This window comes from Sminthopsis crassicaudata, chromosome 1 (genome assembly GCF_048593235.1).
Source record: "Sminthopsis crassicaudata isolate SCR6 chromosome 1, ASM4859323v1, whole genome shotgun sequence".
Classification (NCBI taxonomy): domain Eukaryota; kingdom Metazoa; phylum Chordata; class Mammalia; order Dasyuromorphia; family Dasyuridae; genus Sminthopsis; species Sminthopsis crassicaudata.
In genome coordinates this window covers 483,674,557-483,691,853 of record NC_133617.1, presented here as the reverse complement: position 1 = coordinate 483,691,853, position 17,297 = coordinate 483,674,557, and the positions used below count along the sequence as shown (strand labels likewise).

Sequence of the window (17,297 nt, the reverse complement as noted above, 5' to 3'; positions counted from 1 at the left end):
GGTAACCATAATGAAGAAACTGGCCTAACTAATGAAGTTTACAATCTTTCTCTCTTCTCCTAGACTCCATTACTATGCTACCACTGCATAGCTTATAAAGGCTATGGGGACGAGAGAGTAAAAGAGTAACTGGAAAGTTGTCAGGAGAAAAAGGAATTGAGTTTTTCAGTGGAGGAAAGAAAACTGAAAGATATAACAAACAGAAATGGTGAGGGAGGGGGCAGCAAATCAAGAATAAGGTTGAGTGAGGGTAAATAATTCTGATGGAAAGAGGAATCAGTAGAGGAAAAGAAACAAGAAGGGACTGAAAACCAAGAATTGGACAGAGGAAGGCCAACAAGACAGAAGAGATTTGAATGAACCCACAGCCTTTCAATTCTGCTTGTCTCTCAGGCAGGAATGGTAGGCACTCTTTGTAAACAAGTATTTTTTCTAAGCTTCAATTATGATGTAACATTAATACTCTAGGGCAAGTCTGAATATCAGAAGCTGCAGGTTGTATCTGTCTTTTCATGTGTTTTCCAGACGGTGAGAAAGAGTGAAAAGGGGGACATTTTCTATGCGCCAGGCATAAGGTTCTGTAATAACATTAGTTCAGTAAAATGCCATGCCATTCATACATTTTAAATCTCACAGGAATAAAATCTGATTTACTAACACTTGTTAGAAGTGAATTTATACAGAAAAAAAAATCCTTTCTTTGGGGGATGAATTGCTTAACTTCACAAAGGGAAATGGCAAGCTTTTTACAGTACTTTGTATTTTATTAACCCTTTAGGACTGGATGCCCTGCTACCTTGATGGCTAGTTAAAGGTAACAGTCTGTGGTGCAGCTTAGTGTGTCAGCATGTCCAGGCTCCAGGTAGTTAAGAGTTAAAGTGGTTCCATTACATCCGGGCAAGAGAACCTTATTGGGATTCAACATTTCTAAGATGAAAAGGCAAGTGGAATTTGAAAACTCCAAACTATGGAACTAGCTTTGGAAAGGGCTCTGTTTCAATTACTTTTGATAGTTCTGGTCAAATCCTATTAACATGGTCACCTAGGGACCTGCCTTACTGGCCTTTGGCTAGAGATTTTAAATCCTTTTTGTCATGCAAAAATTTTGACAAATTGATTTATGTGGGGACTTGGTCATTAGAAGAATTTACCAAGTGTGTCAAGTTCTTCTAATAACTTTTGAAGACTGGATTTAGAAGAAAGGCAAACATGTATGTGCTGAGGTGTAATCCTCCATCAATTTTTTGCATAACTTTGACAATCCAAACTTGAATGTTTATATTTGTAGCAATTCAGTAGATAGAATGCTGGGCCTGGAATCAAGACAGAGTTGAGTTCATATCTAACCTTAGACGATTAATTGTGGGACTCTGGGCAAGTCATTAAAAATGTGTCTGTGTCAATTGTAAAGTGGAAATAATAATAACATCTATCTCCCAGGGTTGTGGTGAAGATCTAATGAGATAATATTTGTAAAACAGTTAGCAATCCTTAAAATCCTATATAAATGCTGGCCATGGTAAGGATGATAATTTGTGTTTTATTTAATAATTCTTCTTTGTAGTAAACATTCTGCTTTTCCACTTTTGTTTTACATATATTATTTTATCTAGCCTTCAAATAATACTTTGAGATACATTATCATCTTCATTTTACAAGTTAAGAAACTGAGTTTCAGAAAGGAAAAGGGTCTTTGCTGACCATCACTGGGCTAGCTGCTGGCAAAGCTGGGATTTAGAACCCTTATCATTTGAAAGAACATTTTATGCACTACTTTACAATGCCTTAAAGAAAATACATTTGGGGGTGGGGGGAGAGTATTCTGGGAAGATGGTGGAGTAGGTTGGCAAATTTCAAACTCTCCCAATTTCCTCCACAAATAGAACAAATTCACACCTCAGGGTGAACACAGACTTGTGAAAAATCTAGAAGACTTGGAGCAGAACAGGAGTTTTCCTCATAGAACCCAAGGAGATGCCAGAAGGGCTGGGGATTAACCTGTCTGAAGTGCAAACACCTCTTGGCTAGTTCGGAGGAATCACCCAGTGGGGAGCCCTGGGGCTAGCTGGCTGAAGCCTCAGCAGGATCCAGGAAGACTTTCACCTCCAGGACTGTTTGTGGAACTCAGGAAGACTGAGTGATCCTAGACTGATTGGGAACATCGGGTGCAGCTGTGCTATTGAGGCATGGTCCTGGACGAGAAGGGGTATGGGAGCAACGGAGCAGGGATGCTGCTGGCTGTGGGCACTTGCAGGAGAAGGGAGCTCTGGGTTTGGGGTTCCTGGTCAGAGGGGAAGCTTGAGGTGCTTACACTAATAACTCTTATTAAAAACAAAAAAAGAACTGGCAAAGAAGAAAGAACCCCACTACTGAACATATTATGGGAAGAGAGAAGACCTGGTTCCTCTCAGAGGAGGACACTTTAGTAAAGAAAAAAACAAAACAAACCAAACAAACAAACAAAAACAAAAACAAAAACAAAAACAAAACAACAACAAAAACGTGCCTACCCCAAAGAGTAATGTGGAATGGCTCCTGTCCAGAGAGAATTTATAGAAGAATTCAAAAAAGAATTCAAGAACCAAATGAGAATCAATGAGGAAAAACTAAAGAAAAAAATTAAAACTATCCAATAAAAACAAGAAGCTTATATAAAAAAGTTAGCCAACTAGAAAAGATAATGCAGAGTCTCAAAGATGAAAATTATGCTTTGAAAATTAGAATTGAGCAAGGGGAAGCCTTGAGTGAAGCTTTGAGAGACCAAGAAATAACAAAACCAATTATAAAGAATGAGAAAATAGAACAGAATGTGAAACATCTTATAAGAAAGGTGACAGATCTGGAGAACAGATCAAGAAGAGAAAATATAAGAATAATTGGACTGCCAGAAAGTTCTGAACAATATCATGACACAATAATGCAGGAAATAATCCAAGAAAATTGTCCCGGAGTGATAGAACATGAGGGAAAATAGAAACAGAAAAAATCTACTGATCACCACCTTAAATAGACTCTCTGTGGAAAACACACAGGAATATATTTTTGAAACTCCCAGATCAAAGAGAAAATTTTGCAAGAAACAAGAAATAATTCAAATATGCTGGAATTTTTACAGCAATTGGAATTGTATAAGACTTATCAGCAGCTACAATAAAAAAACTGCAAGTCCTGGAATCATATCTACCGACAATCAAAAGAACTAGGCCTATGGCCCAAAATACCATATTCAGCAAAATTAACTATAATCCTGAATGAGAAAAAATGGTCATTGAACCTGAAAATTTTATAATCAATCAAACTCAAACTTAATAGAAAATTTAATATATAAGAGCCAATATGAAAGATCAATTTTAAGAAACTTAGCATAGACAACTGTCTATGCTAAACATGAACAAATTTTTTGTTTCTTAATATATGTATATATCTATCTTTATATATCCATGCATGTATATAAGATTCACATCAACAATAGGGTAGCTCAAGAGAAAGTTAAGGTAGAGTTAAGGTAAAAATAATAATTATGTTGTACACATGAGTGCAGAGGAAGAATAGACACAGAGGCATTTGAGGGGGGAGGAGGGCTTATAATTGTGAAAATCTACTCACATTGGGAATGAGTTCAATAGTTAATACTACATATACACCATAAAGGATATAGCACTATAAAGAAATAAGGGAGGGAGGGGGGTAGATGGGGAAGCAAAGGGTGAAGGGAAAAGACAAGGGAGGGATCCTGGCTTGGGGAAAGGTTAAGTAATAGTAAGCCAAGTTATGGAGAAGAATTTAATGAAAGAAGCAGCAAGGATAAGAAAGATATATGTGTGTTGGGGGGGGGTTAGTGTGGATGTGAGTGTATGTATATATGGATTCATAAAAATATATTTTCTTAAATGTAGATTGCTTGGAAGTGATGGGAGGATGAAAGGGGGAAAAAAAAGAATAAAGTAAATAAGGTGAGCAGCAGAAAACCAAATAACAATTTTACAAGGAAGTAAAGAAAAGATGGCCATTCATGAATATAATTTCTTCTACTAATATATATATATACTTTCTTGATCTGATAATTTGTGGTTATATATTTTAAATCCTCCCTGATTGTTCTGCTGAGCACAGACAATGTTTTCTTTTGTTTTCTTTTGTTTTGCATTTCTTCTATTTTCCTTTTTTTTTCTTACTGTTTTTTTTTTCAAATAAAAAATAAAAGAATTAAAAGTAACAAAAAAAGAAAAAAGAAAGAAAATACATGTGTTTGGTCTGCTTTTCCTCTCACTTACAAATAGGAAGAATAGTAGAGGTTGATACTGCACTGAATATGGGAAAAGAAATGATAATTTCTAAACTCTTCAGCTTAAGAGAATCTGCCCAGAGAATGAAAATAGGAGAAATGAAACTTGGACTCTCACCTGTGCTGCAGTTCCTGTATTTTTTATTCTGTCCATGCAAGACCAAGGCAAACACAATGAGCAGGATGAGTATCAGACTTGAAAGGGCCATCACCAGAAGAAACCACCACTCTTCATAGAATGGAGTTTCTGATTGGGCTAAAGGAAAAAGAAGTAAGTAATGATGAGAAAATTCCCTACTGGCATTCTTATAAGGTTTCAAAAGAAACATTTTTTAAAAAACAGCTAGTTCTGTTTTACTTCCATAAGGAGAAGGCAAATATTTTCATATTTCAACAAGTGTCAGAATCACCCACAAACATTTATTGAGCACCAACGCTGGGTTGGCACTGGGGATATTAAGGGATGGTTTCTGCTCTCAGAGCTTACAATCTAATCGGAAAATACATAGCCAAGATGAACAACTCTATGTAGCAAGGTGCCCATTGAATGGTGCAGACAGCAAGTACTCTAGGATTTCCCAGAAAGAAGGGATCACTGTAGGTTGAGGTCCAAGAATTACAGGTGGCCACGTTTAGAAATGGAATTAAATACGCAGGTCATCTACTGCCACCCCCTCATCTTGTAGGTAAGGAAACTGAGACCCAGAGAATTACTGACTTCTCCAAAGAAATGCAGCTACTAAATGGCTGAGGCAGGAGTCAAATCCAGGTCTTCTTCTGACTCCCAACCCAGTTCTTTCAACATTGATGCAGCCAGGAAAGGCTGTGGGGGGCTGTGGGACTGAGTCTGGTCTTGAAGCAAGGAAAAGAAAATGTCTTATGAGTCCTCAGTAAATGTGGATTTGCTCAGCAGAGAAGTGGGACTGAGGCAATTTCAGGACAGGGCAACAGTCTGAACAGAGACAGACAGGTAGGGAGCATTTGAGGGAGAATCTGGAGCAGCTTGAGAAATCGACATTTTGCTAACGACGACATGTTTGGGACTAAAGCCACATTAAAAAGGAGTTCATTGTTGTCTTTGTGGTGGTGGGGTCTGCTGTGGGCATTCACAGAGGAGTGAGCCAGAGGTCCTGACCAGATGATTTATGGTGTATTCAAGTCCATTTTGAAAGGACCATGGCATTCTCTTACCAACAGCATATACTATACACTAATCTGTTTATTATTAAAAAAATATATGTGTAGGAGGAGGTAAGAGAGAGAAGGGGGGGTCAAGATGGGTTTCCCCCAAAAAAGGTATAAAGATAAGAGAACATAGGAGGTCAGAAGGAATTTCGGACAAGTAGGAGAGTTACCCATTCAATTTATTATTATTATTATTATATTTTTTGGGGGGGAAGCTGGGGTTAAGTGACTTGCCCAGGGTCACCCAGCTAGGAAGTGTTAAGTGTCTGAGACCAGATTTGAACTGGGGTCCTCCTGAATTCAGGGCTGGTGCTCTACCCACTGCGCCACCTAACTGTCCCACAGTTTATTATATTTTTAAAAAGCAATAGATGTACAGTTTCATATACAAGTGTCTCCTTTTCTAATCACATGGAAATGTTCACTTTACTTGATGTCTGTTAAATTCAGAATAAAAAACAAAAAACAAGAATAGGCTTACTTCATAATTATTAGAGAATTGAAAGAGAAATAAGATAGGGCTGTGTCCCTGGTATTCATAGGTCAAAAGCAGCATTATATCTTCAGCTTCTATACCTTCTTAGTTTCTCACAGGGGACTATGGTCAAGAGGACAGTTAGTAGAAGTATTTTATAGTTATGGCCATTTGAAACAATTTATCTAGGCTCACCTCTGCTCCTAGGGATTCCTTAGCTTCAAGGCAGTACGAGTGGAGAAGAAGGCTATGTGTGTGTGTGTGTGGGGGGGTGTCAGGAGAGCCAGCTGCTGACAGTGAATGGCCTCTTTTCACTTCCCCTCTCTCAGTGTGTATTGGCACACTGGCCGTAAGAGCACAAGATCACAGGCTTTGGGGTGGGAGGACCCCCTTAGCCTATCTAGTCCCAAACCTTACAAGGAAACAGCTATCTATCTAAAGTGGGCATGTGAATTAGCTCAGGGGCACACAGGGAGGAAATGCCAAAGCTCAAAAGGATATGATCCAGTCCTCGGACTTCAGATCACTTCTCCAAAGCACAATTGGACATTCCTTTATGCTTTTAACCTGATTTTACTTGTGCGCGCGCGCACACACACACACACACACACACACACACACACACACATTGTTGTTTGGTCATTTCAATCATGCCTGACTCCATTTTACCCCAATTGGGGTTTTCTTGGCTGAGATACTAGAGGAATTTGCCATTTTCTTCTCCAGCTCATTCCACAGATGAGGAAACTGAGGCAAATGAGGTTAAGTGACTTGCCCAGGGTCATATAGCTAGTGAGTATCCGAGGCGGAATTTGAATTTATGAAACTGGGTCTCCCTGATTCCAAGCTTAGTGCTCTATCTACTTTGTCACCTCACTTCCCTACATATGTTGTTGTTTGACCTTCTTTCTTGAAGAAGACCAGAGTACAGGTGACTTGTAAATTAATTGGATTTAAGTGAGGGAGGCCTACACAGTCACCAGTCTAATTTTCTCCTCCAGAGCCATCTGAGTCCAGTGGTCAGAAATAGATCAGTATGACTGGAGATGGCCCTGGATGCCCATGTATGTAAGTGTGTGTGTGTGTGTGTGTGTGTGTGTGTGTAAATATGTGTGTACACATATATGTGTGTGTATATACCCACATATTCATATATATATATATATATATATATATATACATACACATTTCCCTCTTCTCTAATCAAGGTTTAATCTCAGAAAGATTTCCTCATTTCCCTGCTCTCCCCTCCTCCCCCAACCCCCAATCCCAGCAGCTTTCATGGTCATATCCTTGGCATGGCTTTGAGATGTAAAATATATATATGCACACTTATATAATATACTCATATATAACTCCATATACACTTATATTCCATAATAGAAATATCTTTTTTCCATCAAGATGTGTCTTGTTTATGAAAAGTATATCTTGAGGACAAATCAAAAGAAGAAAACATCTAATCTGAAATCAGAAATAGGAGAAATTCTCTCAAAGTGAGTGTCCCAGAGGGGACCACCCTGTATTCTTGATCAGTGCCACCCACTCATGCTATGGTGATTATATCTGGCATACCCTGGAAGCCTTGAATTGTATTTATTGAGGTAAAGCACAGACTCAAGTTGGAGTTTTGACAATGTTTGCAAAATAAACCCCACATCTGGCTTTGAGGGAAATGTTTCACTGGAAAAGTGGAAACCGTGTTCACTCCAGGAATAAGTGGGGTGAATTTGCCTTGGATAATGTGGAACCACAGGGTTTCTCAGGAGATGACAAGATTTTGACTCCAAAAGATATAAACAGGTCTTCATGCTTCACATTAAACACTTCATCTCACAAGTCCAAACAAATCCCAGACCTCTAGCTAGGAAATAGCAGAGACAGGCTTTGTGATGGAAAGGAAAGGTCTGAGTGGTTCTATTAGAAATATCTCAGTGGGACACAACATCACCCAATTTTGAGCTGCCTGGATATGGAAGAAATGCCGTCGGGTACAGATCCATTTACTTTTCTAAAGGATGTGATAAATTGACCACACTCCAGCTGGCAAGTTAAAACTTATATTCTGGACCCAGTGGAATTTCAGGAAAGCATTTAAGTCACATTTCTCTATGAACTAGAAAAGTAAGAGAGTCATATTCTTAAATGACTTAGAGAACAAGGGACTAACCTTAAGCAACCATATGTGCTTGGAATTAATAGTAAGGGGGAAAATGTCTATATAGAGAGACATACATATATGTGTATGTATGTATAAATACACACACATATATACCCATACAAATATTAAAACTCATTCAATTAACAGATGTTCAGTACAAAAGAACTGTTTTTTATGGGAGAATTCATCTCAAATATATTTTATTGAATGCCTAGTGAATCTTTGGCTTTGTAGTTATTTTGATTTACAAAGTACAAATTGAATACTCTTCTTGGCCTCAAGAAACTTATAAATTGGAGCGGGGGGCAGAAAGGATAGATAAACATGCTCATATCTATCCATCCATGAATACCTTCATTCAACCCAACTATCACGTTATCTTTTCTCCCTAGAAGACACTAGAAAGATGGTTCTATACTTCCTGCCTCCAATGACTCAGCATCCATTTATTCTTTACAATTTGGCTTCTAACACCCTCTTCTTCCTAACTTTTACAAAGCTGTTCTTTCAATGAACAAATCATAGAATCTTGGAGCCAAAAGAAACCTTATAGACAATTGAATCCAAATTGTAGATAAGCAAAACTCCCTTATATAGCATACCTAATAAGTGATCTATTACCCAAAATTGGTCTGAAGGCTTCCAGAGAGGGGGAATTCACTAAATCTGAGCAATAACCTAATGTCCTTTTTAATTGTTCTAGCCAGAAGCAACTTCTTAAACGAAGTCAAAATTTGCCTCTGACCATTCGTCTATTGAGGCCAATTATAATAAAATGATCTTCCATAGGATAGCCCTTCAAATTTTTGAAGGCAGCTTCATGTTTGCCCTAATCTTTTCTTCCAAAGGTTAATCATTCCCAGTTCCTTCAAATAATCCTTCTATATGGTTCTTCACCAGCCTGATCGTCTTCCTCTAGATCCCAAATCAATGTTTATTAATGTCCATCCTACTATCTGTTACCAAAAAATAAAGAGAAAACTAGAGATGTAATTTGACTAAGACACAGTGTAATGAAACTATCAAATCCCTAGTCCTGGACACTGGCTCACTCTGAATATATCTAGAAATCATGTTAACCTTTTTGGCTGCTATATCATAATCCTGACATATCAAATTTGTAGTCTACTCCATTTATTTTTCAGAAAAACTACTCTCTAATCACATCTCTGTCATCTTGTTCTGTACTTATAAAGTTGATTTTTTTAAAGCCTAATTTGGTCCACTGTTTTAACCTGTCAAAATCTATTTGGATCTTAATTCTATAATTTAGAGTGTTGGGGGCAATATCTCCAAATTTCCCTCGGAGGCTATATATACATCCAACTTTCCCAGGTATCCCTCTAAGTCTGTGTCTTCTGAAAATTTGATTAGTATGTTATCAAAGCCTTTACTCAAGTAATTACTAAAATGGCTAATTGCATGGAGCCAAGTATAGGGTATTTGGAGCACTCTGATTAGGGACCCCTTTTCACATCGACATCAAACCATGAATAATTAAATACTCTTTGGATCCAACTATTTAACCAGTTCTAAATCTACCTGGCTGCTCTATTATCTTAACCACATTTCTCCATCTTGTCAATAAAAGTAATATAAGAGACAGTCAAACTTTTTGCTAACATTTAGGTACCTATTTCTATAGTATTCTCCTGACCTATTAGTATAGTAATTCTTTCAAAAAGGAAAATCTATTCTTGATAAAGTCTCTCTGGTTATTTTTGACTAATGCTTCCTCTTTTAGATTTAAGTTATCCAATGCCTTTAATAATAATACTTTCTAGAATTCTATAAGGAATTAAAGGTAAATTCACTGGCCTAATAGTCACAGATTCATGCTCTTCCTTTTTTTTTTTTTTTTTTTTTTTACTTTATGAAAAATTGGGACATTTACTTTTCTCCAGGTTTTCTCATCTTCCATGGTTTTTCAAAGATCTCTACAACGCTTTCAGTAACTCCAGATATAGTTCACCTGGGCCCAGTACCTTCAACATGACAAGGACAGCTAACTCCCTTCTTAGCCAATCCAAAACTCATTCTCCTTGGTAGAGAAGCAGAAGTAAAATTAGTGTTAAGTTATGACCTGGTTTTATCTACCCATTTTCATTCTGTCCAACCTGAGAAGTAGTCCTATCTCTTAATCCTTTTTGACAATATAGCTTTTTCAAAAAAAATTCTTTTGTTGCCTTTAGTTTTTCTCCAAAGCCTCAGAGCTTTACCATGCTAATGTTATTCTTACCTTGTCACACCTTTCTACTCATCCTATTACTTGCACTTCTCTTCAGTATATGTCTTTAAAACATCTAATTTGCTAATACAGTAATATGTTTTGCATGATTTAACATATGTAACCTATATAAAATTGTTTGCTACCTCAGGAAAGAAGGAAGATGAAAGCAGGAGAAAGAAAATCAGGAACTAAAAATTTTTTAAATGAATATTAACAATTGTCTTTACATGTAACTGGGGAAAATAAAATATTATTAAGAAAAATATTTTAAGTTGTTTGGTCAACATGGAACTTTAATGGAAAGATTCGTGTCAGTTTCTTCACACTATTCTGACTCTTTATTCTCATTTGAACTGTTTCTCTCCACGTTTTAAGAAGTTCAATCCCATGCTACCTGATTGTAAATTTTTGCTTTATGATTTTAGTCTATCAGGTCCTACCTATCTTTCTCTGAATCTTTTGAAATCTGACTTCCTAAAAAGGTATATATCAGACTATATGTGGATTTTTCTCTCTTCTATCCCAAAGTCTTAGGTGAAGAGATCCCCCAAATTCCCATCATATCCATCCTTGTAACCATATCCTCTTTAATAGTTCCTTTACCTTTGAATCTTATCTTATCTTGCTATTTCCCCCACCCCATTTTAAAGAATGAAATCATTAAAGCAAGCAGGTAATTTATCATCATTCTGCTTGTGGTAGAGAGAACTCCAGAAGTCTCCAGATAACTGAAGTTTTCCATTACTATTACATCATAGATTGTACAAGGCTCATGTCCTGTTTGCTAAGCTACTCATTTATTACTCCTTTCTGTTCAGGTGTTCTCCTGTATACAAGACTGCTTTGGTTTATGCTTATATTCATCTTCATCCAAATGCATTTCACCCTGATTTTTCCATCTTGTTCTTGAATTTACTCACATATGTCTTCTTTTTTCCCAGTGTGTATACACACACACACACACACACACACACACACACACACACACACACACACACACTTTTTTTTTAAAGTTTATATTCTAACGAATAAGGTCTATCCTTCCATGACAATATCCCAGACATGAATCACAACTCAGTGATGTTAAATTTACCTCTGTGTCTCAGTCCTTTGTTGTGCTTGATAACAGCTCCCCTGTAGAAATTAACTGACCAAAAGCTATTGGGCTTCTCCTTCAGAAACATCATGTTGTTTTTCACCTCATTAGCACCTTGACAGCCACATTTGACTTTCTTTCCCTTGTCTTTCTGTCATTTTATTTTTTATACTCACAAATATGTCTTGTCTTACCAACTTGCAACTCTTGTGCTAATTCTTCTCTTCCTCTTTGGAATCATTGTCTCTTGAGAAGTTCAAGGTCTTCTCCTTCTGCTCGTCTCCCATCTTCTTCCTCACTTTTGTCAGATTCTTTTCCTGGTTCAGCTCTAACTCTTTCCTTACAGTTGAATCCTCTTTCTCCACCATAAATCTTTTTTTCCCCCAAATCAATTTTTGGCCCCTTCACATTTCTGTAATCTTCCAAATTTCCTTTAGAATTCTTTTCTTCATATTTTTTCATATATTATATATAAGAAAACATTTATACATGCATGTACATATGTATAGACACATATATGTATATACATAATATACACACATGTATATATAAAATTTTCCCCTCGCCATACACTCTACTCTGAAATTAAATCTTGTCTCCTCCATCTCTTCTTACTGAATATCATCTGAACCTCACTACTCCCTCTAATTCAACATATCCAAAACTGAATTGATCATCTTTGCCCTTAAACTGCATTACCTGATATAGCTACAGAGGGACTGCTAGGTTCTCCATAGCCAAAATCATTCACTGCCACCACTCGGAATTCATAAGTCACCCCCTGCCGGAGCTTGTCCAAACTAACAGTGTAGGATGTAGCGCTTCGGGGGATATCCTTCACAAACATGTCCCATAGGCCTTCATCTGGAAAGAAAACAAGAAAGAGAACTTATTCTTCTTTTTCTTCCCTTCAAACCTCCAACCCAATGATTGGATTATTCCATTGTAAATGATCGCCTTTTCTGCCATCAACCTGTGCAAATGGTAATACATAATTATTCAAGGACAGATTATCTTTGCATTCTTCTTCTGGACCAATAATGTGTTTGTGGATCTTGGGGCATGAGGAGGAACAAAAAGGGAAACCATTTAAAATCAGAGGAGATAATATTTGTAAAGCACTTAGCACAGTATCTGAGACATGGTAGGCTCTATATAAATGTTTGCTCCCTTGCCTACTTTGTTCCTTTGTATCCAGTCTTAAATCTCATACCAACCAGACATCACACTGATACTCCAATACTTCATGGTGGATCTATGGCTAAAATATTCATCACCAAATGCCAGTCAAATAATGGTGAACTCCCTTTTACTTAAACTATTCTTTCAATAGTAGATCCAATCTGCCATTGAGAGTTGCACTCAAAATCTTTCCAAGAAAATAAAACCTGAAAAAGCATGCCCTGTCTTTTCACAGCAAAGAAGTTCAAGGTCTCCTTTTGCTCCCCCTTCTCCCATTTTCCTCCTCCCTTTTGTCAGATTATTCTCAGGATCACCTTCAGATGCTCAAATGAAGCAACAGAGTAAGTTTCTATGGAAAATACACTTTGGATTAGAAATTCTGTCTTCAGATCACTCCGTGGGTATTTTCCACAATAGCATTTTACCAAAATCCTGTTTTTCACTAAAGTGCTCAATTGTTCAGGTCCAAATCTTCCTAAACTTTGATTCATTCAATAAAAAACATTTCCTTATCTCCCTCTTCCTTAAGATCCCTGCTCTCTAAATGATTTATCTAATAAAAATCATTTCAATAATCATCTTCTGGAGACATAAATAAATGTTTCTCTGATGGCAGAAATTTAGGTATAGGCTGGAAAAGTGGCCCTCTTTCTCAACAAATACTATTTAGGTAATCATTCGTTTTTCATCTCGACTCACGTTCAATATCCTAAAGCTTTGTTTCAATAATCCCATTAGATTTCCACAAAATTCAGTGATAAATTTTATCACTATTCTTAAACATTATTGTACCTTTAAAAATAATTAATTACATAACTATTAATACACATTGCTTTTTGATTCACATTGGGAGAGAAAAATCAGAACAAAAGGGAAAACCCATGGGGAAGGGAAAAAAAAAAAAAGAAGTGAACATAGCATATTTTTTATTTATATTCAATCTCCATAGTTTTTTCTTTTTTTTCTTTTTTCTGGACGCAGATGACATTTTCTATCCAAAATCTACTGGGACTGCCACTGAGAAGAACTAAGTCTTTCATAGTTGATCATCACACTTTTTTGCTATAATTATGCATAGTGTATTTCTGCTTCTCCTTGTTTCAATCAGCATCAGTTCATGTAAATCTTTCCAAGCCTTTCTAAAAGCAGTTTATTCATCATTTTTATAGAACAATAATATTTCATTATCTTCATATATCATCATTTGTTCAGCCATTCCTCAACTGATGAGCATTTACTCATTTTCCACTTTTTTGCTACCACAAATTTGCACATGTGGGTCTTTTTCCCTCTTTTATAATTTCCTTGGGGTACAGACCCAGTAATGGCACTGCTGGGTCAAAGGGTATATACAGTTTGATAGCCCTTTGGCCATAGTTCTAAATTGCTCTCCAGAATAGTTGGATCATTTCACAACTCCACCAACAATATAAACCAATTTTTCCACATCCCCTCTAACATTTATCATTATCTTTTCCTGTCCTTTCAGCCAATCTGAAAGGTGTGAGGTAGTACCTCAGAGTTGTTTTAATTCGCATTTCTTTCATCAATAGTAATTTAAGCATTTTTTCATATGAATATAGATAGCTTTAATTTTGTCTCTGAAAATTGTTCATGTCTTTTGATCATTTACCAATTGGGAATGACTTATATTTTTATAAATTTGACACAGATCTTTATATATTTTAGAAATGAGATCTGGCTGTAAAAGATTTTCCCCGGCTTTGTAAGTACACTCTCTGTTGGTTTTGTTTATTGTCCCGTTATGCCTTTCATAATGTTCTTTAGTTCTTCTTTGGTCATAAATGCATCCCTTCTCCAAAGATCTGATAGATAATTTGTCCCTTGTTCTCTTAATTTGCTTATGGTATCACTTTTTTCTGCCCAAATCTTGCACCTATTTTGACCTTATTTTGGTATGGAGTGTGAGATGTAGGCCAAGTTTCTGACATATTTTCCAGTTTTCCCAGCAATTTTTTTCAAATACTGAGTTCTTATTCTAGAAGCTGGAGTTTAGGGGTTAATCAAATTATATTAAAGACCTTGATTATTGTATTGCATGTATCTAATTGATTCCACCAATTGTAAAGTCCGAACTAGCTCCCTGGAGGCGTCAGGAACAGCCTGAGTCAGGATAAGTAAAAGTTCTTGGTCTTTAGGGGGAGAAGTGAAGGAGACAGACAAAACTGCCACAAAGCTCCTGGATTCTTGAGTCCAAAGTCACCACCTCTCTCCTCCTCAGTCTGTGGGCCAAGTGAAGTCCTCTGGCCTCTCTCACCCCACCCCCTAATCCTTACCTACAATTCTCTTAACCCAAAACATTGAGCCAGCATTAACTGTGAGAAGAGCAATTCCAAACAAATGCTAATAGAGTCATTGTCCAATAAGTAATTAACCTTAAGTGCTTGGTTGTCTGATTCAAGTGCACCTATTCAAAGTTTCCGCCCTTTACAACTGACCTACTACTCTATTTCTTAGCTGGTACCAAATGATTTTGATGAATATTTCCTCATAATATAGTAGTGCTAAGTCACCCTCCTTTGTATTTTTTTTTTCATTAATTCTTGACCTTTTTTCTTCCAGAATTTTATTATTATTATTATTGTTTTACAAAAGTTTTTTTGGCAGTTTGTTTTGTAGGGCATTCAAGAAGTAGAACAATATAGGCAGAATTGTCATTTTTATTGTATTAGCTCACCTTACCTATGAACAATTGATATTTTTCCAATTGTTTAGATCTGACTTTATTTGTATGAGTTTTATAATTGTTTTCATATAGTTTCTGGATTTGTCTTGCCAGGTAGATACCAAACATTTATCTTGTCTACAGTTATTTTAAATGGAATTCCACTTTCTATTTCTTGTGGATAGGCTTTGTCAGTAATATATAATGCTGATGATTTGTGTGGGTTTTATTTTATATCCTGCAACTTTGCTAAAGCTGTTAATTGTTTTGAGTAGGTTTTTGGATGACTTTCTGGGATTATCTAAATATATCATCATATCATCTGTAAAAAGTGATAGTTTTATTTCCTCATTGCCTATTTTAATTCATTTAATTTCTTTTTCTTATTGCTAAAGTCAACATTTGTAGTACAATGTTGAATAATAGTGGTGATAATGGACATCCTTGTCTCACCCCTGATCTTTTGGGAATGCATCCAGTTTTTCTCCATTACAAATAATGCTTGCTGTTGGTTTTAGATAGATACTGCTTACTATTGTAAGGAAAGCTCCCTTTATCCTTATGCTCTCTAGTGTTTTTAATAGAAATGAGTGCTGCATTTTGTCAAAAGTTTTTTCTATATCTATTGAGATTTTTGTTGGTTTTGTTATTGATACAGTTGATTATAATAATAGTTTTCTTGATATTGAATCAGCCCTGCATTTCTGGTTTCAATCCCACTTGGTCATAGTGTATGTATCAATTGCGTTTCTTGTAAACAACTTAATATAGGATTCTTCTTTTTAATCTACATTGTTATTTGCTTTCATTTTATGAGAGAATTCATCCTATTTACATTCACTGTTATGATTACCAGCTCTGCATTTCCCTCCATTCTATTTTCTTCCCTGTATGTTTTCTCTTTCCATCCACTCATCTACTACCTTATCTTCTATCACCCCTCCCCACCTCTTACCATTTTTTCCTAGTTTCTATCCTCTCTTCAATCCAGTTCCTCCCTTTTCTTTACCCATTTTCCTTCTACTTCTTTATAGAATTGGATGAATTTCTGTACCCAACTGAATGATTGTTATTCCTTCTTAGAGCCATAACTAATGAGATTAAACTTCAGACAAAGCTCATCCTCCTCCCATCTCTCCCTGGATTGTAATAAAACTTTTGTGCCTCTTCATGTGATTTAATCTCCCATTATACCTCCCTTTTCCTCTTCTTCCAGGACAGACCTTTTCCTATCCTTTAATGCCTTTTTCTTTGATATCATCCCACCAGGGTCCATTCACAACCACACTCTCCATATATGTGATGCCCCACTCTGTCTGGCCCATAACAAAGAGTTCTCAAGAGCTACAGATATTATTTCCCATTTAGAGATATAAACAGTTTAAACTTTAAATAATATATATTTTCCCCTATGGTTCCCTTGCATCCTATCCTGTATTTGAAGATTACATTTTCTGTTTAGTTCTAGTTTTTTCAATAGAAATGATTGAAAGTCTCTTACTTCATTGAAGTAAGATCCATCATCTCCCCTGAAAGATGATGCTGACTCTCCTAGGTTGTAACCCCAGATCCCTTGCCTTCTGGAATATGGCATTCCAGGCCATCTGATCCTTTATTGCAGAAACTGCCAGGATCCTGGGTAATCCTGATGGTTGCTCCTTGATATCTGAATTGTTTTTATCTGGCAACTTGTAGTATTTTTTTCCTTGAGGTTGTAGTTCTGGAGATTTTTAACAATTTCCTTGGGATTTTCATTGTAGGATCACTTTCCGAAGGTGATCGGTGGATTCTTTCAATAATATCAGGTAATATCAGGGAAATTTTCTGTGATGATCTCTTGAAGAATATTGTTCAGTCTCTTTTTTTGTTCATGACCTTCAGCTAGACCTATAATTATTAAACTGTCTTTTCTAGATCTATTTCCAGGTTGGCTATTTTTTTCCAATGAAGTATTTAATATTTTCTTTTCTTTTTTTAGTTTGTCTGATTCTTGATGT

General features: G+C 36.4%; 1 protein-coding gene across 6 annotated transcripts in view; it reads right to left on the bottom strand.

Moving 5' to 3' along the window:
- Positions 1 to 17,297, bottom strand: part of SDK1 (sidekick cell adhesion molecule 1) — a 1,233,278-nt gene that overhangs the window by 21,064 nt on the left and 1,194,917 nt on the right. For all 6 annotated transcript variants that reach the window (XM_074281198.1, XM_074281201.1, XM_074281200.1 and 3 more), the window contains 2 exons: positions 12,132 to 12,296; positions 4,404 to 4,541 (listed from right to left, as the gene is read on the bottom strand). In XM_074281198.1, the coding sequence (XP_074137299.1) occupies positions 4,404 to 4,541; positions 12,132 to 12,296 (303 nt within the window). The remainder of the gene's footprint in view (positions 1 to 4,403; positions 4,542 to 12,131; positions 12,297 to 17,297) is intronic.